Source organism: Scyliorhinus torazame, chromosome 13 (assembly GCF_047496885.1).
Source record: "Scyliorhinus torazame isolate Kashiwa2021f chromosome 13, sScyTor2.1, whole genome shotgun sequence".
In the NCBI taxonomy this organism is placed as follows: Eukaryota; Metazoa; Chordata; class Chondrichthyes; order Carcharhiniformes; family Scyliorhinidae; genus Scyliorhinus; species Scyliorhinus torazame.
This window is the reverse complement of record NC_092719.1, coordinates 179,709,693-179,732,927: the sequence shown is the minus strand read 5'-3', so window position 1 is coordinate 179,732,927 and position 23,235 is coordinate 179,709,693. Positions and strand designations below refer to the sequence as shown.

The 23,235-nt window shown below is 48.1% G+C and overlaps 1 protein-coding gene across 1 annotated transcript in view; it reads left to right on the top strand.

The window, feature by feature from the left end:
- The first annotated feature begins 17,288 nt into the window (after positions 1-17,288).
- ninj1 (ninjurin 1) overlaps positions 17,289-23,235 on the top strand; it is a 46,735-nt gene continuing 40,788 nt past the window's right edge. Inside the window, exon 1 of the mRNA XM_072472510.1 lies at positions 17,289-17,569. Coding sequence (XP_072328611.1) covers positions 17,501-17,569 — 69 coding nt within the window. The 5' untranslated portion in view covers positions 17,289-17,500. The remainder of the gene's footprint in view (positions 17,570-23,235) is intronic.

Genomic DNA, 23,235 nt, shown 5'->3' with positions numbered 1-23,235 from the left:
CTCGCCCCTGTAATCAGTGCGGAGCTCCTTTTAAACTGCTCACCAGCACTTGTTCCATGTCCAGTCCGGGGGGTTGAGGTGGGAGGGATGGCTGCCAAGAAGACAGCACCACATTTCACAGAGGAAGCCAGCATCAAACTCCTGGATGGTGTTGAGCAGAGGCATTACATCCTATACCCACAATTGGGCAGTTGCCCAGCACGCAATGTCACCAATCCCAACTAGAAGGCTGTGGCCATCATAGCGAGCGCCAGTTCACTCCATAAGCAGACGGGGCTACAGTACCGAAAGAAGATGAATGAACTTCTTTGTGCATCCAGGGTAAGTTTGCCTCCTCATGTCTCCCTCAGCACCCCTGAACACAGCCCTCACAACTCCACGGTGATCTCTCTCCCAGCCACCTCTGGGGTCCCAACTCTTGTAATGCTGCCTCCCTTCCCAGAGGGTCCAGAGGAGGTTCACAAGAATGATCCCAGGAATGAAGAGCTTGTTGAATGAAGAACGGTTGAAGACTCTGGGTCTGTACTCGTTGGAGTTTAGAAGGATGAGGGGGGATCTTATTGAAACGTACAGGACACTGTGAGGCCTGGATAGAGTGGGCGTGGAGAGATGTTTACACTTGTAGGAAAAACTAGAAGCAGAGGGCACCATCTCAGACTAAAGGGAGGATCCTTTAAGAGATGAGGAAGATTTTCTTCAGCCAGAGGGTGGTGAATCTGTGGAACTCTTTGCCGCAGAAGGCTGTGGAGGCCAAATCACTGAGTGTCTTTAACACAGAGATAGATAGGTTCTTGATCAATAAGGGGATCAGGGGAGAAAGCAGGAGAATGGGGTTGAGAAAAATATCAGCCATGATTGAATGGTGGAGCAGACTCTATGGGCCGAGTGGCCTAATTTTGCTCCTATGTTTTATGGTCCCCCCCCCCTCCCCCCCCTCCCCCAATCCATCCAGTAACTCCTCTGCTCCTCACAACTCATTCCCACTCATCTCCCAGGCATGCCAGACATCATTACCACCTGGCCTGGCACGTGTCTTGCCTACATTCTCCCCATTTGTCTCACTACAGGATAAATTTGAGTACAACCACTGTGAGCGGGTACAGCCTGGTGGAGTCATGCTCGAGTTGAAGACCCTAACACTGTTTGAGGAAAAAAATCCTTGAACAGGCTGGCGAGGAGTATGACCACACTTGTGCAGGGAGGGAGGTGGGGGCCAAAGACACAAGTGAGAACCCTCAACACATGCAGCCATGGTGCAAGCTTCACGTGAATCAACGTCCTTCTATCAGTCTGCTCCTGTGATGCACTAATGCCACTAATGCATTCTGCATTTCTGGAGAAGCTGATCTCGTAAGACCATGCAAGAAATACAGAGTAGCATAACGGTGTGACAACGATTGCCATTCCACGGAAGGTCTAGGGGATAAAGAAAAGCAAAAGACAAAAAGACAGAAAGAGTTGCACAAAAAGAATACAAGAAGAAATGTGTGAAGAATGTTAAAATAAATGCTAAAAGTTTTTTACACACATTAGCAGAGTATTGATAGTCAAGGATAATGTGGGACCTTTAAAAATAGATGGGAATAATAAGGAAATGGCAGATGCATTGAATAATTACTTTGTGTCAGTCTTGGGAAATTAATAATGAATCAAGAGTTGGAACTCACTAATGTTAACTGAAGCAAGAAAAGAATATTAGAAATAAACAATGGCATTGAATGGCTGACAAATCCCAAAGGCTTGGTAACTTCCATCCAAGGTTATAAAGGAAGTAGGTGAGGAAATTGCAGGAGCTTTAGCCATAATGCTCGATTAACCACACATCCTCTTCCTCTGGTGTGTTTCCGCCATCATACATCTTCATTCATTTGATTCTACTCTTTATCTATCTAATCATAGCCAAATAATCACCTGCAATACCTTCCCTTTCCAAACCCAAAAAGTCACTTTTGGTGTCCCCCACGGATCTATTTAAAATAAATGGAGTGACTGTCCAGGAATCTCAAGTCTAAAGGCCTGATATCAATGAGATCTTGGCATGATGCAGCCTGAGTAAGAATAGTGATTCTTAGTCTTGCCTATCTCTGATACGGAGAGTAATTGTGCCTGTTTCTGTACACAGGATGGTCGCAGTAGTTGTCGTACCTTCACGCCCGTATCCTGATTTTTTTTAACCCTTTGGAATAGTGGTGAAAGGAGCAGATTATCAGCCCGTTGAACCACATATAGACCTCCTATAAACAAGATGGGCAAGTCTCTTTGGCCAGAATGAGGGTTGAACCCATGACCTTGGTGTTATTAGCACCATGCTCTAAGCACATGAGTTAACCAGTGCCCTCTAACATTCCTGAGACTCATGCTCGTCAAACTAATTGGCCATCATGAGTTAACCTTTAACAATGTCAGCTGTCCACATTGTCAAAGTCAAGGATATGGATGAAAACTCGTGTTTCAAAGAAAAAGGGTTGGGTGCAGGGGATCGATGCAAATATGTAAGCATAATTGCCGGACCCCAGCATCCACCATAGAAGAGCCATTAGCCCTCAAGGAAAACATAAGTGTCCAGTTACCCTGCCCATGAGGGATAGGCGACCATTGAAACAGTCTGTCAGAACCCACAGTGATGTATATATTAAGGGAGGGGACAACCAGACAGGAGGCCACAGTTGATTCTGAAGTGGCGAGGGCTTGGGTTGGTCACGTGATGACTTTGGAAGGGCACCAGACATGTGAATGAGCGCTAACTGCCAGAGAAGGTGTAGGAATGGCTGCTTCGAGGACCGAGAGTACAAAGGTTGAGGGGTGGGTCTGAAGGTTACCGGCTGGAACACCAATCTGACTCTCTCTCTGACTCTCATCCCTCGCAGCTTTCTGAGAGTCTTGGGATGGAGTCAATGGAGCTGGCAATGCTGCTTATAACAACGCAGGAGGAGCACAGACTCCAGCAGCAACTGCCAGTTGCACCCAGGGAGAACCCAGCACCAGGAGGCCAGGGCGCCGCAGGGCAGGCTCAAGGGCCAGGCACAGCAGAAGCTGAACAGGGGGCTCAAAGATGAAGGAGACTGAATGTTTACAGGATCCATGTGTCTTTGTGGAGCTGTTGGACATGAGGATACTCTGCCTCAACAGGGAGACAGTGTGGCATTTGTGTGACATTCTTGCCAACTTGGCGCCTCGTGGATGGGGAGGGCACCTGCTCCCAGTGGCCGTGAAGGTCATGGCAGCCCTAAACCTCAATGCCACGCGATTGTTCTAGGGCTCAAGGGGTGACCTGCGTGGCATCAGGGATTCCCATTTATTAACAGGAAGGGGTTCCTTTCCCTTAATGTCCAGATGGGCTGTAACCACCAGATGTGGATCGTGCACGTGTGTGCACATTCTACAGGGTGTGTCCATGACAGTATCATCTTTGGGCAATCTCAAATCCCTGGGATATTTGAAGAACACCCCAGGCTGCAGGGATAGCTCGTTGGGGACAAGGGATACACGCTGAGGTCTTGGCTGATGATGACTTTGTGGAGGCCTGAGACTGAATCAGAGGCTGTTACAGCGAGGCTCACAGTGCTACCCGCTCTGTGATTGAGCGGTGCATCGGGACACTTAAGATGCATTTCCACTACATTGACAGGTCCAGTGTGGCCCTGCAATACAGTCCCCAGAGGGTCTCCCGCATCGTGGTGGTCTGCTGTGCCCTGCATCACTTGGCACAGCAGCAGGGCAGCGTCCATCATGATGAAGACCAGGAGGAGCGGAACGTCTCCTCCGATGAGGAGGAAGTCCAAGAGGAAGTGGAGGGAGAATTCGAAGTGGAGCTGGAGGATTGAGGCCAGGATGGGCGTGGGTTTGCATGGGCAGGAGGACCAAAGATGCCCTCATTTCTTCCTGCTTTGCACAACAGGACTATCATGTTGTCCGACAGCTGTACAATATCCCCCCACCAAGAGCCTGTGACCCCTCTGCGACCAAGGGAGGAGGTCTGCAAGTTTCCAGATTCCTGGTCCTAGGAAGTCCTTCTGCCTGATTATCCTGTCAATGCAGGAGGGTGATGACGACTTGCAGTGAGGAAAACTCTGATTCTCCTCAGCTGTCTGACTCCTAGCTGTCTGCTACCCGCATGCTGACTACCCGGCTCATGTGCGGGGCCTACATTCCTACACTAGAGGGTGGATTAGGAGTGAGGGTCTAGGACTGACTGATTAATGCCAGACTCCTTCCAGGACGTATATTACTCTCTTGTGAGTGGGACCATTTCCCTTACATTGAGGGCCTGTGAGAAAAGCAGGGTCCTGATGGGGTGGAAATCTATCCCAGTGGGAGGAGGGTCAAAGAGAGTGAGGCCTTAAGTGTGTGAACAACAAGAGGTTTTGATAAGGTGGCAAGTGCAATTTCATTATGACCCCCAACTATCTGAGCCTAACTTCAACCATGCTCACTCTGCATGGTTACAACTCCTTACTTTTTTTTATTCGTTCATGGGATGTGGGAGTTGCTGGCTGGACCAGCATTTATTGCCCATCCCTGAGGGCATTTGAGAGTCAACCACATTGCTGTGGACCTGGGATCATATGTAGGCTAGACCAGGTAAAGACAACAGATTTCCTTCCCTAAAGGACATTAGTGAACCAGATGGGTTTTTACGATATTCAACAATGGTTTCATGGTCCCCCTAGACTTCTAATTCCAGATTTTTATTGAATTCAAATTTCACCACCTGCAATGGCAGGATTCGAACACTAGTCCCCAGGGGATGACTCTGGATCTCTGGATTGCCAATCCAGCAACAATACCGTTTGGGCGGCATAGTTGCACAGTGGCTAGCACTGTTGCTTCACAGTACCAGGGACCCGGATTTGATTCCCGGCTTGGGTCACTGTCTGTGTGGAGTCTGCACGTTCTCCCTGTGTCTGCATGGGTTTCCTCCGGGTGCTCCGGTTTCTTCCCACAAGTCCCGAAAGATGTGCTGTTAGGTGAATTGGACATTCTGAATTCTGCCTCCGTGTACCCGAACAGGCGCGGAGTGTAGCGACTCGGGGCTTTTCATAGTAACTTTATTGCAGCGTTAATGTAAGCCTACTTGTGACAATAAAGATTATTATTATACTACGCCACTGCCTCCCCCTTGCGCACCGTTCTATAATGTCTCGGTATATTGCCAGGATGCACATCAGAAATGGAGGTGTCCTGCTGCCTTCCACGCCTTGTTGCCTGAGAACCTTTGACCGGCACCCTCTGGAAGGCCAGGGATTGTAGAGCCCTGGCCTACTTTCAGGTGGCACCGATGTTGCTGCGTCATCCCTGTTCTGCCCACTGCCCTTGTGATGAATGGCACAGTAGCACTGTGGTTAGGACTATTGCTTCACAGCACTAGGGACCTAGATTTGATTCCCGGCTTGGGTCACTGTTTGTGCAGAGTCTGCATGTTCTCCCCATGTCTGCGTGGGTTTCCTCCGGGTGCTCCGGTTTCTTCCCACAAGTCCCGAAAGACGTGCTGTTAAGTGAATTGGACATTCTGAATTCTCCCTCCGTGTACCCGAACAGGCGCCGGAATGTGACGACTAGGAGCTTTTCACGGTAACTTCATTGCAGGGTTAATGTAAGCCTACTTGTGACACTAATAAAAATTATTATTTTGCGTCGGTTTCAGGAAGCAGTGATTCAGAAGGGCTGGTCACTCCCACGGTCTCCTGGGTGGAAGACCCAGGGATTTGCTCCAGTACTTCCCCCTGGGATGGAGACGCAGCTGGAGTCAGCTCTAGAAACCTCAATGTCATCGGTCGCTGCTATTCCTGGCTGACCTTTAATGAGCTCCAGCTAGGTGATCTCTGCCCCCTAACTGGGAAGCTCGTACTCCACGAGTCCCACGGGGAGATCAACAATGGTGTCCCTGTGGTCTTCGTGGGGGTTATAACAGAACCATACTTCGGAGTTTTCCACTCATGGTTCTGACCCCTTGACCCAGGCTTTCCACTGTAGATGCCACCCTTGCAATGTTGGCCTGGGTGCCACGCGTCGGCAGCAACATTTCATGAGAACATAAGAAGTATGAGCAGGAGTAGGCCATCTGGCCCCTCGAACCTGCTCCGCCATTCTATAAGATCATGGCTGATCTTTTTGTGGACCCAGCTCCTCTTACCCGCCCACTCACCATATCCCTCAATCCCTTTATTGTTCAAAAATCTATTTACCTTTGCCTTAAACACATTCAACGAGGTAGTCTCAACTGCTTCACTGGGCAGGGAATTCCACAGATTCACAACCCTTTGGGTGAAGAAGTTCCTCCTCAACTCGGTCCTAAATCTACTTCCCCTTATTTTGAGGCTATGCCCCTAGTTCTAGTTTCACCCGCCAGTGGAAACAACCTCCCAGCTTCTATCCTATCTATTCCCTTCATAATTTTATATGTTTCTATAAGATCCCTTCTCATTCTTCTCAATTCCTATGAGTATAGTCCCAGTCTACTTAGTCTCTCCTCATAAGCAAATCCTCTCAACTCCGGAATCAACCTCGTGAATCTCCTCTGCACACCCTCCAGTGTCAGTACATTCTTTCTCAAGTAAGGAGGCCAAAGCTATACACAGTACTCCAGGTGTGGCCTCACCGTCACCCTCTACAGCTGAAACATAACCTCCCTGCTTTTAAACTTCATCCCTCCAGCAATGAAGGACAAAATTCCATTTGCCTCCTTAATTACCTGCTGCACCTGCAAACCAACTTTTTGCGATTCATGCACAAGGGCACCCAGGTCCTTCTGCACAGCAGCATGCTGCAATTTTTTTACCATTTAAATAACAGTCCGTTCTGCTGTTATTCCTACCAAAATGGACAACCTCACATGTACCAACACTGTACTCCATCTGCCAGACCCTTGCCCACTCACTTAAACTTTCTATATCCCTCTGCAGACTTTCAGTGTCCTCTGCACACTTGGCTCTACCACTCGTCTTAGTGTCATCTGCGAACTTTGACACATCACACTTGGTCCCCAACTCCAGATCATCTATGTAAAATGTAAACAATTGCGGACCCAACACTGATCCCTGAAGTATGCCACTAGCCACTGATCACCAACCAGAAAAACACCCATTTACCCCCACTCTTTGCTTTCTGTCAGTTAACCAATTCTCTATCCATGCTATTACATTACCCGTAACACAATGCATCTCTATCTTATACGGCAGCCTTTTGTGCGTCATCTTGTCGAATGCCTTCTGGAAATCCAGATACGCTATATCCACCGGTTCCCCGTTGTCCACTGTAATGTCCTCAAAGAATTCCAGTAAACTAGTTAAACATGACCTGCTTTTCATGAACTCATGATGCGTCTGCCCAATGGGACAATTTCCTGTGGCAAGCGATTTTGGGACTCCTTCATTTGGTCTTGTAGTTGCAGGAATGTCGGTCACACTCCTCCTGGTATTCCTGGTTCTGCCTTTGTATCTCAAGCAGCCATGGGATAAATGCATCCAAAGACATGGCACCTGCTAAGGCATAGCTGAGCCCTGGGATCCAGTAGACCTCCGACTATCTGATCCCTGGGACGTTCCTGTTCCAACTGATGTGAATCAGAAGCAGTGCGGTGCTCACCAGATAGTGACCCAGACACCTGTCTGCTAAGTTCGCACACCGAGGTGTGTGTCTCTGCAACGGTGGATGGTGGGGGTGAAAGCTGGTCCGAGTCATCCATGTCCTCCTTGGAGATTTCCTCTGAGGTGGTGTCGAGGGTGGCCGGGGTGGGGGGGCACTGCTGACTGTCAGTCCAGCCTCATCGGTTGATGTTTTTCCAAGGCAAGGGACATAGTTTTAGTACATGGCCTGGTCAAGGAGCTGGACAACAAAAAACTCACTTGAGGCTGGTCATCTGGATGAAGGTACAGTGACTCCTCACTTTTCTGTCACAGGCCAACCTCGCTGTCTGTGCAGCCCACTCCTTCCCTGTGAGCTCCATGGCCTTCTCCTCAAAAGGACTCAAGATCCTGGGTGGGATTCTCCACCAGCCGACATCGGAATTCGGAAAGGCGATTGGGCGGAGAATCGGTCGTGAGGCCAAAATAGTGGTCGGCGTTGGGCACCAGGCGCCCGACAGAATGCCATGCTCCAGTGCCTCGACAGCGGCATCAATGTGTTCTACACTGCATAGAACATAGAACATAGAACAATACAGCGCAGTACAGGCCCTTCGGCCCACGATGTTGCACCGAAACAAAAGCCATCTAACCTACACTATACCATTGGTAAATGTCGTCCGCATATCATTAGCTCCATGGCTGCGCATCCTCGTCCTCCCCCGTATCCTCCTCGTCATATGAAGTCTGCCGTGCATTCTCCTCCATCACGTTGTCCCACTGCTACGCGATGTTATGGAGGACAAGGCAGGCCACCACAATGTCGGAGGCCCTCCTAGTGCTATACTGGAGGACCCCTCCAGAGCGGTCCAGAAACCAATCGTTCACACCCCTGGTCGCTGCATGGGCGTCGTTGTAGCAGGTCTCTGACGGTCTGTGGCCTCTGGATAGGCATCATCAGCCACGACCGCAGCGGGTAGCCCCTATCACCCAGGAGCCAACCCCTCAGCCAGGGGTGCATCTCGAAGATGTCAGGATGAAGGTGTTGTGCTGGACTTGGGGCACCTCAGCCATGGAGGCGAACTCCGCTGCCCATACTGGGCCTCAGTGAAACCGCAGATCCACATGTGCACCGAGGTCTGTGAGATCCCAGACAGGTTCCCACTGGGCACCCGGAAGGATCCCGTGGCGTAAACGGGAGTGGGTGATGGCTACCGAGAGCGGGTGTCCTCCCCCATACCCTTGCGGTGCAGGGTGCACCATGATCCGGAAGCTATGTTGCACTGTCCCCCTGCTCAGTAGTCTTCAATGGCATGCCCGGTCCGATGAGTCCTCGAATGACGGGCGCCACCGGTACATACAAGGCCTGATGCGGTGCCTCCTTTCCACGTCCGCCTTGGCCTGTTGGGCGGCCGGCTCTCCATCCTCACTGGCTGGCTCGAGGAGGATTCTGCAGCAGCGGAGCTGCTCCAAATAAACTTTTCTTTGGGGCGGGCTCCGCTGGTGCAGGGTCCTCCTCGAGCAGCTCCTGCTTGTACAGCCTCAGTGCATCCCCCAGGGCTGTGACAGCTAAGATTCCTAGTTGGGTGCCGATAGCCATTGTCTGCAGAGGGGAAAAGTCAGATCTATTAACATGGTGTATAACCATGCTCAACCAGGTCCACTGGGATACACGGGGGCTCTGGTCTGCACTGTTGCCACTGCCCCTGCGGGTCCCCTTCTGCCCCCCCCATCCCCTCGCCCACACCCAGCTGTTCCCCATGCCACTCTGCCCTCTGCACCCTTGGCCCCGTCGGTGCTCGGCATTGTGGGGTCTTCTGTCTCTGCCGCCTGTCCCTGCTGTCAGGATACCATTGGTTGCTGCCACACATGCCAGCGGTACATTCCACGGACCCGTCTGGCACCCTCCTGTAGGACTACTGTGGGCGTTACCCTTGGATAGCCACATCATGCCCCGTTGGTGGGTGGCGGCTGGTTAGGGGGATTGGACTTGGTGGGGTGGAGGGTGGGAGATGGGGTGGTGGGGTACGGGTACCCATACGGCCGGTGTCACTCTGCGCAACCACAGGCCATGGTGGGTGGTCAGTGGGGTGTGTAGCAAGATGGCTGCGGCAATGGTTGTCCATGCCTGGATGCCCTGGTCCTAAGGGGGGTCACCCTCACCCCACGGCCCATCCCCTGGTCACCCCCTTCACCCTCGCTGCTCCCCCCTGGCCCAGGCAGACCGCTAACCCCCCTGCCTGCCCTGCCAGCGGCAGGACCGGCTGCCCATAGTCGCACTTCCGCACATCCTACTTCCTCTTTCTCCCTCGTCAGCCACGGCGCCTGTTGCCCGATTTTTAAAACCAGAAGTGAAATTTACCTTCGGTAATTCCTCTGGGCGGAGACGGAGTACCGTGGAGACCTGGAGAATACCGGGTCAGGACCACTAATGATATGCCAATGGCGTTTACTGAACGTGCAGAGTAGAATGCATTGACAGTGCTGTCAAGGCACTGGAGCGTGGTATTCTGTTGAGTGCCCGGCGCCAGCCATGATTTTCTCCTTATGCTCGGTTCCCCACCCAATCGCTTTTCCCAATTCCAGCGTCGGCCGAAGAGAATCGCGTTCCAGATCTCATTGAATGGCAGAGCAGACTCGATGGTCCGGATACCCTGCTTCTGCTCCTACGTCTTATGATTGTATGGTCTTGTGGTCTAATGTTATCAAATGGCGGAGCAGACTCGAGGGGTCGAATGGCCAACACCTGCTTCTAATGCATATGCCAATCTGGATGGATGAGGTCATCTGGGCTAGATGACTTTGCCATCCACAATCATCTTGTGAACATAGGGTGGAATCATAACTGGACTTTGACGTATTTTGTTGCTAATGGAAGTTTACTGTAAGTGGGCTTTGAGGGGTGAAATTGTCAGGATACGATAGTACAATGGGCTCATAGTGAATCAGTAACGTGTTTTATCCTGCATGTGATTCTCAAGAAGTTTTTCCATTGGCTTTAATCTTGTCATTTTGTTTACTTACTTTCAGAAAACCACAGCAACTTTGTTATCCCTAAAGATGTGCTAATGCCCCCATTTGATTACAGAAATCAAACTCCAAGAAAATGCGAAAAGGCCCCTTTACATTCCCAAGGCAAAGCCCTGGCCAACAGAGGTGCGCCATCTGTGAGGACAAATGACCCTGAAACCTCTGGCAAACTCATTCATGGATGAAACAGTAATCACCTGAAAATTCCAGACCAGGAATATTCATCCTTTGTCCAAACCAAGATGAAGAAGTAGGAGTATGTCACATCCACCACTCCTCCCCAAAGCTGTTAAAACCCGTAATATTGCCTTGTGAGGCCAAAGGAGGCACTATGCCACCTTCCATCAATAGGAAAAAGCAGCCTGTGAGTTCTGTCCGGGTTTAAATTGCCTGGCCCACATCTACACTGTTTCCACTGGGACATCTGAACTGTACCAGTGCCTGCTACAAGGCTAATTAACCTCTAAAAGCTTCTGCCATTGTGGAAGTCAGCGCTACCGGAAAAGTGGATTACCTCTCATCAGCATCAGCCTAAAGTCTCTGAAGTAATACCCCATTGGACTTTTAATTCTGGACTCTGGACTCATATGAAATTAGAATTCTTACTTTGTCTGTGGTCTTTGCCCTGAACCTTTTTCCTTCCATTATCCCTCTTTTACTGTCTGAATGTATTGGGGGTGGCTGAGGGGGTGGTGTTGTGAACTCACTTTCCATGTTTTGAGTGTGTGTAAAATAGACTAATCTCTGATTTGACAAAGAGTCGTCCAGATTCAAAACGTTAGCTCCCTTCTCTCTCCACAGATGCCGTCAGACCTGCTGAGATTGTCCAGTATTTTCTGTTTTTGTTTCAGATTCCAGCATCAGCAGTAATTTGCTTTAATCTCTGATTTTACCCTGTTTCGAGTTTACTGTGGGCTTAATAACAGAGGATCGGATCACTTCAAAATGGAAGGGTCGGGGAAAGTACAACTTATACAGGTGGAAATCAAAAATCCAAAACACCTTTCTGTTTACGAATGGGTGGTGATGGATGAAATCAGGGTTGTTTAAATTAAAACCCCTCCTGTGTGTTACAACAGTGATGACCTATGTTCTTCAATCATTCCACTTTATTACTCAAAAGTAATTTTATCTTATATGATTACACCCCTTGCATGAAATAACCATATTGAAGATGAAAATTGTCTTCTGCGTCTACAGAATGGAAAAGATCTTGTGCTGTTTATCTGGGTTGCAAATAAATAATATATTCCCAAATATGAACTTCTTGTCACCATTTGCACAGGATGCATATTAATGAAGCCTGCAACAGTCACTGAAATCAGTGTTTTTGCCCACACAGTGTTATAAATACTGGGATACTTTCCTGGCAAATTAACAATATTGCACAATGCTGTTAAAGTAAAATGATTCCTTTCTGGTTTGTTTAATAGTCGTGGTGAGATCACCTATGGGGCGTACACAAATAGACACTGCATCATAATGTTGCTGCTTTTAACGACCCGTGCTGCATATATATTGGATAATATTTGTAACCAGATGCCAACAATGGGTGTTGTTATTTTACTAGGACTTTTCTGTGATTGGTGAATTGATCGGTCAATCTTTAAAGGGGAAAAGTATCATGCATGATTCAATGGGTGGATTAATGTAGTGGGTGCCAGAGGAGGTGGTTGGCTGGTGAGAATAAGGGTCCTGGAAACAGGAGGAGCACCAGGGCCCATGATTTCTCTCCCTGGCCCTGTTTGCTACAGCTTTACAAAGTCCTAGTTAGGCCATATCTATGGTATGGTATACAACTAGATCCAATACATTGTGAAGTTGTGTACTTACACGTTTGATGATTAATTCAATTTTATTTTTGCTTTTTTTCTTTGATTTTGTTGTATTTAGTAGTAGTTTTCTCTTTTGTATTTCTGTTTTAGTCTTTTTTTAAATACCTCTCCAGAGATATAATAAGTTTTGGGCATTGAGCCCAGGAAAGATATATTGGCCTTTGAAGTAATATAGTTCAGATTCAGCAGATTATCAGGGCTTAGAAGGCTAAATAATGAAAATAGGTAGCACAAACTTGGCTCCTATTCCCTTAAGATGGGAAGAACAAAGAACAAAGAACAAAGAAATGTACAGCACAGGAACAGGCCCTTCGGCCCTCCAAGCCCGTGCCGACCATGCTGCCCGACTAAACTACAATCTTCTACACTTCCTGGGTCCGTATCCCTCTATTCCCATCTTATTCATGTATTTGTCAAGATGCCCCTTAAATGTCACTATCGTCCCTGCTTCCACCACCGCCTCCGGTAGCGAGTTCCAGGCACCCACTACCCTCTGTGTAAAAAACTTGCCTCGTACATCTACTCTAAACCTTGCCCCTCTCACCTTAAACCTATGCCCCCTAGTAATTGACCCCTCTACCCTGGGGAAAAGCCTCTGACTATCCACTCTGTCTATGCCCCTCATAATTTTGTAGACCTCTATCAGGTCTCCCCTCAACCTCCTTCGTTCCAGTGAGAACAAACCGAGTTTATTCAACCGCTCCTCATAGCTAATGCCCTCCATACCAGGCAACATTCTGGTAAATCTCTTCTGCACCCTCTCTAAAGCCTCCACATCCTTCTGGTAGTGTGGCGACCAGAATTGAACACTATACTCCAAGTGTGGCCTAACTAAGGTTCTATACAGCTGCAACATGACTTGCCAATTCTTATACTCAATGCCCCGGCCAATGAAGGCAAGCATGCCGTATGCCTTCTTGACTACCTTCTCCACCTGTGTTGCCCCTTTCAATGACCTGTGGACCTGTACTCCTAGATCTCTTTGACTTTCAATACTCTTGAGGGTTCTACCATTCACCGTATATTCCCTACCTGCATTAGACCTTCCAAAATGCATTACCTCACATTTGTCCGGATTAAACTCCATCTGCCATCTCTCTGCCCAAGTCTCCAAACAATCTAAATCCTGCTGTATCCTCCGACAGTCCTCATCGCTATCCGCAATTCCACCAACCTTTGTGTCGTCTGCAAACTTACTAATCAGACCAGTTACATTTTCCTCCAAATCATTTATATATACTACAAAGAGCAAAGGTCCCAGCACTGATCCCTGTGGAACACCACTGGTCACAGCCCTCCAATTAGAAAAGCATCCTTCCATTGCTACTCTCTGCCTTCTATGGCCTAGCCAGTTCTGTGTCCACCTTGAAGGTTGAGTGGTGTTCTAATTAAGGTCTTTAAAATGGTAGTGATTCAATAGAGTAAATACAGGCAATATCCTCTGGTGGAGGACTCCGGAACTGTTATGTCATAAAATTATGAATGATTTTAAAATTAGAAAGTGGAGGAGTCTCATGGGGATAAGGAGTGAAGCCAGTCAGCACCTTGTTCATTAGGGTTGTGGAAATCTGATACTCCCCCCACCTCCCCCCCCCCCCCCCCCCGAAAGTCTGTAGCTACTGAGTCAATTGGAATTGTCTAGATGGTTTGCATTGCATTTTGAAGATGCACCTTCCTGAAATGTGGACAATTACAAATGCAATGAACAACTGGAAGGTTATAAGAGAGCTTGGGTTTGGCAGGGGAAATATGTGGAACAGCTTTGTGGCTATGCCCATTAGTAATTATTTTCTACATTCCAGGAAGAAAGAATATGTTCACTTCATTGTTTTGGGGTGAATTTGAACCCACGGCCCTGGTCCGAGTTCCAATATCTATCATCGTCATTCAAAAGCTATCATAGTAATGTTACAAGTCAAACCCCTTTAGAGGACTCAATTGTAGCATGGAGATTATTGCTAGTATTTGTGGAGAGAGCTCAAAGCTGATGAAGTATTGCAAGTGGTGATGGCATTTAACTGTTTATTGGCTTTCTGTAGAAGATTAAGTCAGCTTGAAGAAAATCTACATATCAAAATCATATCAAATTCAGGAGGATATTCAGTAACATTCAGTAACACTGATTATCCAGCAGGAGGAGTGATATCTATGGTTACGAAATAAACTTGCTGGATCTGGTGCTGGGGAATGAAGTGAGTCAAGTGGATTAGGTGGCTGTGGGAGAACACTTCAGTGTGTGATCATGGTAACATAATGTTTAAATCATAATGGAGAAGAGAAAGGAACAGTTTAAAGTCAAACTTCTAAATTGGAAGAGAACTAATTTCAACGGGATCTAAATGAATCTAACCGGGATAAAATGTAACCAAAATTTGGCAGGAAAAACTGTAACAGAATGATGAACAATCTTTAAGGAGGAGGTGTTTCAAGTACAGGCTATTGCATTCCAAATGAGGGAAAGTAGAGGCAACCAAACCAAAGAGTGTATGGTGTATGTCAGGTGAATTCTTCAACAAGAACCAGGCTAAATTACAATCAACTGAGACAGGAAGTGAAGAGGAAAGGTAAGACTGGCAAAAAGATAATATGAGAATAGAATGGCATTTATCATAAAAAACAACCCCAAAATCTTCTACAGACATATAAAAGGTGAGTAATAGCAGGCAGTTTAGTGGCTATTAGGGACAAATAGGCTGCTCCAGCATGGAGGCACAGGACGAGGCTAGAATACTTAATAAGCACTTTGTATTGGTGTTTACTAAGGAAGAGGATTCATAGAATCCCTACAGTGCAGAAGAAGGCTATTTGGCTCATCGAGTCTGCACCAATCCTCCGAAAGACCACCCTACCTAGACCCTATCCCTCTAACCCCACCTATCTTTTGGACACTTTGGGGCAATTTGGTATGGCCAATCCACCTAACCTGAACATTTTGGGGCTGTACGAGAAAAAAGGAGCACCGGAGGAAACCCATGCAGACATGGGGAGATGGTGCAAGCTCCACACAGACAGCAACCTGAGATCGCAATCGAACCTGGGTCCCTGGCGCTGTGAGGCAGCAGTGCTAACCACTGTGTCACCGTCCTACCCAGGATGCTGCTAAACTATTGTTTGGCGGGAGGTGATAGAGGTAATAGATGGCATGAAAATTGATCAGCAGAATGTACTGGGAATGGTAGCTGGATATATCACGTGGTCGGGCCCTGGGGGAAGGGGGGGCGGCATCGGGTTGCGTTTGGTCTGGTTGGGTTGGGCCCTGGGGGTTTTCAGGTTGGGTTGGGCCCTTTTTGTGTGTGTGTGGGGGGGGGGGGGGGGGGGGGGGGGTCAGTTCGGGCCTGTTGGGGTAATGCGAGTTGGGCCTTAGGAGGGGGCAGAGAGTGTGTGCGTGTTGTGTCAAATTGGACTTTGGTGGGGGGAGTGTTAAGAGTCGGACATGGCAGCAGTGAGGTGGGTGAGGGAGGCATGAGGGGTAGGGTTGACACTTGGGGGGTGTTTCTGTTTGAGTTTTGGGGGTGGGTGGGGTGAGCCAGTCCTGGCAATGGCACGGGGTTTGGGGGAGGCTGGCAGTCGGGCCCAGCAGGTGGGGTCTCGATGGGGGTGCAGTGGTGGGGAAGCGTCCCCATGGGGGAGATTTTCCATGAAGGGGAAGTAAGGGGGTTGGGGAGTCCCATGATGGGGCTGGTTGAGGCATGGGGGGCTGTGCCCCATTGGGGGGATGGTGGGCATTGGGAGAGTCCAGTTGTGGGGTAGTTAGAAAGTGGGGGATGTCTCCTGGGCATTTGAGAGTGTGAGGGGAGTCCCGTGAGAGCAGTCCAGTGAGGGGTCCGGGTGGATCTGTACTGTAGTTACGCAGAAGCAGCTTGAATCCTTCTAACTTTTTCTGGGAACTATTGATGTAAACCAGTCAAAACCATCCAAAGTTTGTCATTTAAAAAAATATTCCAATTAAGGGACAAATTAGCGTGGCAAATCCAATTAACTTGCACATCTTTGGCTTGTGGGGGTGAGACCCAGGCAAACAGGAGGAAAATGTGCAAACTCCACACAGACAGTGACCCGGGGCCGGGATCGAACCAGGGTCCTCCGCAGCATGAGGCAGCAGTGCTAACCACTGTGCCACCATGCCGCCCCTAAGGTTTGTAATTTAAATAATTTTTTCAGATGGTTCCCAGTGCAGGGCAATTGCCCACCGGACGTTTACGTTTCCCAGCAATTATAGTGCAAAGCTTACCTGGGAACATCTGTGTGGTAATACCAGGTATTGCAGTACCTGAGAGGTGAATGACCATTGGCTAGACCTAGGGGTCTACCATTGGCTAATGCACATAGCCCCGCCCTGAGAGGTGGGGTATAGGAACCAATGCCGTCCCAGCAGCCTTCACTTTCTGTATCATCGCTGCTGGGTACAGTTCTAGCTGATTAAAGCCGATTAGATATGACTCCTCTTTGTCTCGAGAGTATTGATTGTGCATCAATCAGGGGAGGGCCCTGAAACTCATAAAGCCAACTGGGACTAGCTTAATGGTAAAAACTGGGCGGCATGGACTGGTAGGGCCTGTTTCCATGCTGTAAACTTCTATGATTCTATGATTCTATAAGTACATTGTTGAAATGTACAGCGGGTTAAGATTCACTTGGGTTTGTATGTTGAAGGGGATAATGGTTGGGGGATTGATCCTGCATTTGTTATTGTTGGTTATCTTTTGTTGTGTTTTTGATTAAAATGAGGAGAATAATTTTAAAAATCTTTTTTAAAAAGATTCACTAACTTCACAAAAATGCACATTAAGAGGCTGTCTAATTTGAGGAACCGAGCAGTTAAGTGGACTTTACAATTAAAACTCAAACAGTGAACTGAAAGCTTCTGGTCGACATGATCCCACTAGGTGGAGTTCCCCTCCAGTGTAGATGTCAGTGCTGCTTGGCCAGTTAGTCCGGGGGGACGCCCTCATCCTGTGAGACCGCTGGAATACTGTACTACAGTCACACATCGAGAGTTACATTGCGGGCGCCGAGCACCTTCCTGCACTTGACATAACTTCCCTTGTTTCTGGAGAAGAGTGGTGTAACACGATGGAGTCGGAAAACATTGAGCTGAACGGCGATCCGAGGAACGGCGGCAGAGATGGGGGTGTGGGTGAGGTAAGGAAGGGGCAGAGTGGCTTCATTCACACACACACACACAGCCAGCTCCCGCCACTGCGGGCTGCGGGCGCTCAGAGCGGACCCAAAGCCAGCCCGTGGCCGCACCACTTACTGCTGCCGGCCACAGGTGGGCATGTTTGGATTTAGCTCCACGAGTTAGGCCCAGCTGCCTTCCATCCGACCTGCAAACGCTTCATTGTAATGTGGGGATTCCAGAAAAACAGCGCCCGGGAATGTGAAAAATATATGTACATCCATAGATGGACGCGCCCATTAAATATTTTATTTGAAATCTCAGAATAGACCGGCGGCTTTTTCCCAATGCCAGTCGGTGGACACTGGGAATCCCTTTGCCAAGATAACGGGGATAAAGAACAGTTATGTTGGGTGAGAGCTGCTCATCCTCCTGGTTCCAAGTGAATGAAAGAGGCTGCCTTGAACATCACGTATTTATTATTGCATTATTTTGTAAACAGGGCAGGAGGGTCCCCCAGCAATAATGTGTACAGGACAGACCAAAATTGGAAAGGGCAGATAATGTGAAATGCAAACCTGGAGATGTTTGAATCCTGAAAAATATTAATGAGTGGCAGAAGTATTTCCCCCTGCAGTCCATATTCTGCATTCAGATATCCAGTTGTTGTAAATAGTTGTCACAATGTACGTGTGTGACTGACACAGATTATTTCCATGCACTCAGCATGTATGTCACTGGCAAATCTGCTACTTAGTGATCATCCCTATAACTGATTGGCTTGCCAGTCATACATAGGACAGGTGTATAGCTAAGGACAGCAGGTTCCATTTACTAAAAGACAGTAATTAAAAAAAAACATTTATTTGGGGGGGGGGGGGGCGGGGGGGTATTCATGAAATGTGAGCACAGGAGTGGGCGTGTTTCTGTAAACTCCGCTCCACTCATCCGCCAATCCAGCATTTTATCCTGCTGCATGCTTTATTGTCAACTTTCGTTTTGGGGGTACTATGTCCCAGGAAGTTCCTGACCAGTATTTCTGTGAGGAAGAGCCAAGATAACATGTTAAAATCCTTACTTGTTCATGGCGGTTAGAGTGAGCCGGGGTGACGCAGTTCCTGTTGAGCGGGCTCTCGCCTCGATGGTGCTGCGTACATCTGGATGATGGCCGTCATAGAAGGTGTGGTCTTGGCTGAGGATCTTGGCTTGAGGTTCAGGTCTTTGAGGCTCATTTTGAAGAATTGCGGGGTACTTTTATGAGAATGGTGGAGGGGTACGAAAAGGTTCTTGCACTTGAAAGAGCATTTTCCTGGTGAGGGCCTGCCCTCGTGTTGTCAAACTCCTGTTGCATGGTGTGTCGTCTGTCCTGTGGTGCAGGAGAGTGTGGGCCGGGCAGGATGTGTCCCTAAGCCTGGACCCTTGTCGAGAAGCAGGAGGCAAGTTCCTGATTGAGTTCAAAGGATTGGCTGCTGTGCTTTGGTAATCCTGATTTAGAGGCTGGGTGCATCAGTTTTGACGGAGCACAACGTATTCTGTCTTCAAAGCCAGGGGTCGGTTGGGCCCAGCGATCACTGGTCCTTTTGTTATCCTGTTCTCGATGCTTGTTGTGAGGGATTGGAGGTGGCTGAGCTTGCTGGGTCCCCCCCCCCCCCCCAGCTAGGGTCTAGGTTTTGTCTGCCTGAGCGCGAGATAGATGGCATGGTAGAAGTGATGGTATCTTGTGCTCCAATCATTGGAATACTTGGGAGATCCTGGAGAGTTCAAAATCGGGCGGGGCGGGGGGGGGGGGGGGGGGGGGCACCGTTTTTCGGATGCTCCGTCCCCTGAAAAATGGCGTACCATGCCGGTGGGACTGCCTCAGGACGTCACCTGAGGACCTCCCCCGATGCTCTGCCCCGATGGGCCGACTTGCTGAAGGCGCAGGACACGTGTCCTCTCACCTTTCGTGAACCTGGCGTGGTGGTTGCGGACTGTGTCCAGCGCCGCCACAGTTGGGGGGGGGGGCGTTCCGCTGGCAGGAGGGGCATCGACGGGGGCTGGGGGAGTGGTGGGAGGTGGTCCGGTGGTGACAAGGGGGTTACAGGGGTCAGTATTTGCCATGTTGTACGGCACGGCCGCCGTTCGCAGCCATGGACCCGGCCATTCTGCTTCTACATTAGCAGGTAAAGCCGGGGGCTTTAAGTGGCGCGGCTGCTAGCCCCCCACCGGAAGGAGCATTGGTGCTGGGGTCATAACCGCAGATTCGGAAAATCCAGCATGTCTTTAACCTGCGAAGGCCTGGGCAAATTTCTTTACCTTGGGGAGGATTGGGTTCCTTCCGACTCCCTCGAGGCTGAGTTTTTTTTTGCTTTCTCTCCACTTGGGTCTTTTTTTCCCCTCCACGTGAATGCTAAAAGGTGTTGATTATTATTGGAGTGGGTTGAGGTGGGATTTTTACAACAGCAACAATACAAATCATCATCAAAAATCAAAGCATTGCATCACTGGAAGCCAGGTAAGTAATTGGTAGGTGAACATTTCTTTTTCTCTCTTTCCCCCTCCCACCTCTTTAAATTAGCGCCTTGGTCTAACCTAGCAGCTGGAAACTTAAAAACATTGAATTGGAGTGAGTATAAGTTATTAATAAATATTGAACGCAGAATAGGTCTAGAGGCATTAATTAAAATTAATTGTTTGGACGAGGTACTAACTGCATTCCAAGAGAGGGAATATAATTTTTTAAGATCATGCATGGGCAGCGGAGATCTGTTCCCTGCGCCATTTGGGAACTTCAGAACACTTCATCTGTCTTAGGTGCCACACGTGTGGGGACTGTCGGCAACAGCTGGAGCACCTGCTCATAGTCTCCGAGCTTGAAGGACAGCTGGAGACACCGCAGACCATAGGGAAGGCCACGTTTTCTGGATCAATTCATGAAGTGGTTTTGGCAAAGGTTCCGGACTTGGACAGAGGCCGGAATTCCATAGCCATTGCAATTCACTTTTCCTGCCAGCAGCGCACCCCCGCACCCAGGTTTCCCAGCAGTGTGGGGTGGCTTCAATGGGAAATCCCATTGACAAACTGTGGGAAGTCAGGATCCCTTCGCGCCACCAAGAAATACATGGCTGGGAAACCGGAGATTCCAGCCCAGAGAATGTTCAGGATAGTAGACCGCACGGTCACCCAAATGAGTGGGACGAGGGAGGTTTAAGGGTCTTTGAGGTGGGTTTCATGCTTAAACTGGCAGTCCGCATTTGAGAATGTTGGGAGTAACAACCCCTTGATGGAGTGCAGTTCAGACCATGGTCCTAATTGACCAGGGACTGCACAGGAAGGAACAACAAAGAGCAGAAATGCAGTCGTTCTGGGAGATTCCATAGTTAAGGGGATAGACAGTCATTTCTGTAACCTTCATCCCAAGTCCCCTATGGTCTATTGCCTTAATAACAGATTATTCTACAGGAGGAGAGTGAGCCATAAATTGTGGTGCACATCAGTAGCAATGACACAGGTGGGTATTGAGGTCCCACAGTCAAACTTCCAGGAGCTAGGGAGAAAGTTAAAAAGTAGGCTCTCTGGATTATTTCCAGTGCCACATAGAGATAGGATGATCAATGTGTCTTGAGGCATGGTGCAAGAGGGAGAGCTTCAGACTGAGAAGCATTGGGACCCAATTCTGGGGCACAAGGCACCTTTTTGAAAGGGAAGGGTTGCCCTCAACAGGCTGGGACCAATGTCCTGAAGAGGTTCACTCATGTGGTGAGGGAGAGTTTAAACCAAATTGGAAGGGGGTGGTCATCAGCATGTAGACGTCCGTAAGTGGAAGATGATGCATAAAGTAGTGAGCATTGGACATTACTAAAGGAAGAAGTAATACTATATTAGATAGGACCAGGAGACTAAGGACCAGAAGACTAGGAAGACTTTAGATTTAGAACATATGTATGTAAACAAAGTGTGGTGAATAGGGTTGGTGAGCTACACACAGAAATATGTCCATGGGAATATGATGTAGTAGCAGTAAAGGAAGCCTGGCTTAAAAATTGTAAGGACTGGGTGCTTAATATTCATGGTTACAAGGGGTGGGATTTTCCAGCTCCGAGACCAGAACTTCCTGCCTGAGGTCAACGGACCTTTCAATGGTCTGCCAAATTTTCCATCCACCCACGATAATTCCCGCTGCAGGAAAATTTACCCCAAAGTGTTCTGAAAAGATAGAGAAGGAGAAAAAGAAGTGGGGTGGCAGTATGAGGAAAGACATTGTAGTATTGGGAAGAAACAATATCCTCAAGATAACATGGGCAGAATCTGCATTACAGCATCCACAGTAATTTGCTTTTATGGACAGAATCCATTTTTTGGGAATTGAAAAGAAATATATGATCACACTACTGGGGATATTCCATTGATCTCCCAACTATTTAGAGAAATAGAGGAGCAAATTCATAGGGAAATCAGAGATGCGCAAAAACTAGTTGTGATATTGGCGACTTTATATCAATTGGGATAATGTTAGCGTAAAGGGAAAATGAGAGGAAGGAATTTCTGAATTTCATTAAGAACTTCCCTGACCAGTATGTTCTCGGTCCAGCGAGGAAGGCAGCATTGCCAACCTGGTACTGTGAAATGGGATGGCCCACAGAGACCAAATGTTTATGGGGGAACCCTTGGGTAAGAGTTATTATTGAGTCAGAAGTTTTAGATAAGTAATGAAGCAGAACAGGGAACAATTTAAAATAGATCAAAATTAGAAACTTTAATGGGGTGAGAGGAGATCTAAAATGGAACCAAAGCCAGCGGAACAAAGAATGATTGGATGATCATTGAGGAGATACAGCAGGCACATTTCAACATGTGGGAAAGGTAGAGCAATCCAAGCTATTGCTCTGTGGCTGATAAGGGAGACAGAAAATAGGATGAAACTAAAAAGGTGAGGTGAATTCTTCAAGTGAGAAGCCAGCGAAATCCAATATACAGCTGTAAGCATGATGAACGATGCCAGCATTAAGGTCCGCTTAATTCATCACTCCTATAATCCAACCCACAGCTCAAAACACTCTCTCCAGACAGAATCCAGACTTGGAAGAGAAAAAACTACATCAGTGCTGCTGGGCATTATTAACAGATCAAATGAGTGCAATCAAAACATTTGGTATGCCCACATTGTACTTTACTAAATTCCCAGTGACATAATTGGATAAGATCCTAATTGCCAGCAAAAGAATGTGACCTCCTTTCCTGAGTCCAGGCTGGACTTGAACACGTGTTCCAAGGTCAAAAGACAATGTTACGTAAGCACCGTAGCATTTAATTCCCCAACACACTTCAGTTGAATAATGAGAGTGAAGCCTTAAGTCAATTGGCAAAACCTAAACCTTTCAAGTAGAAATGATGGAAAGAGGATTATTATTAAAAATGATACAATAAACAAAGACCTTGATTTTATTACCCTCTACTTTTACAGTCCACCAAGTATCTCATACCACAAGAAATGTGAAAATGTGCAGCAATCGAAAGCTTTAATGAACACAAGATTAAAGGGAGCAATTTCAGGTTAAATCAACTCAAAAAAGTTTGGATGACATTTGGGCTAAATGAACAATCCTGCTTTGCTATAGGATTTTCCACACCATCATTCTGTGGCCGCTATTTTTCATAGACTACAATCCCTACAGTGCAGAAGGAGGCCGTTCGGCCAGTCTTGTCTGCA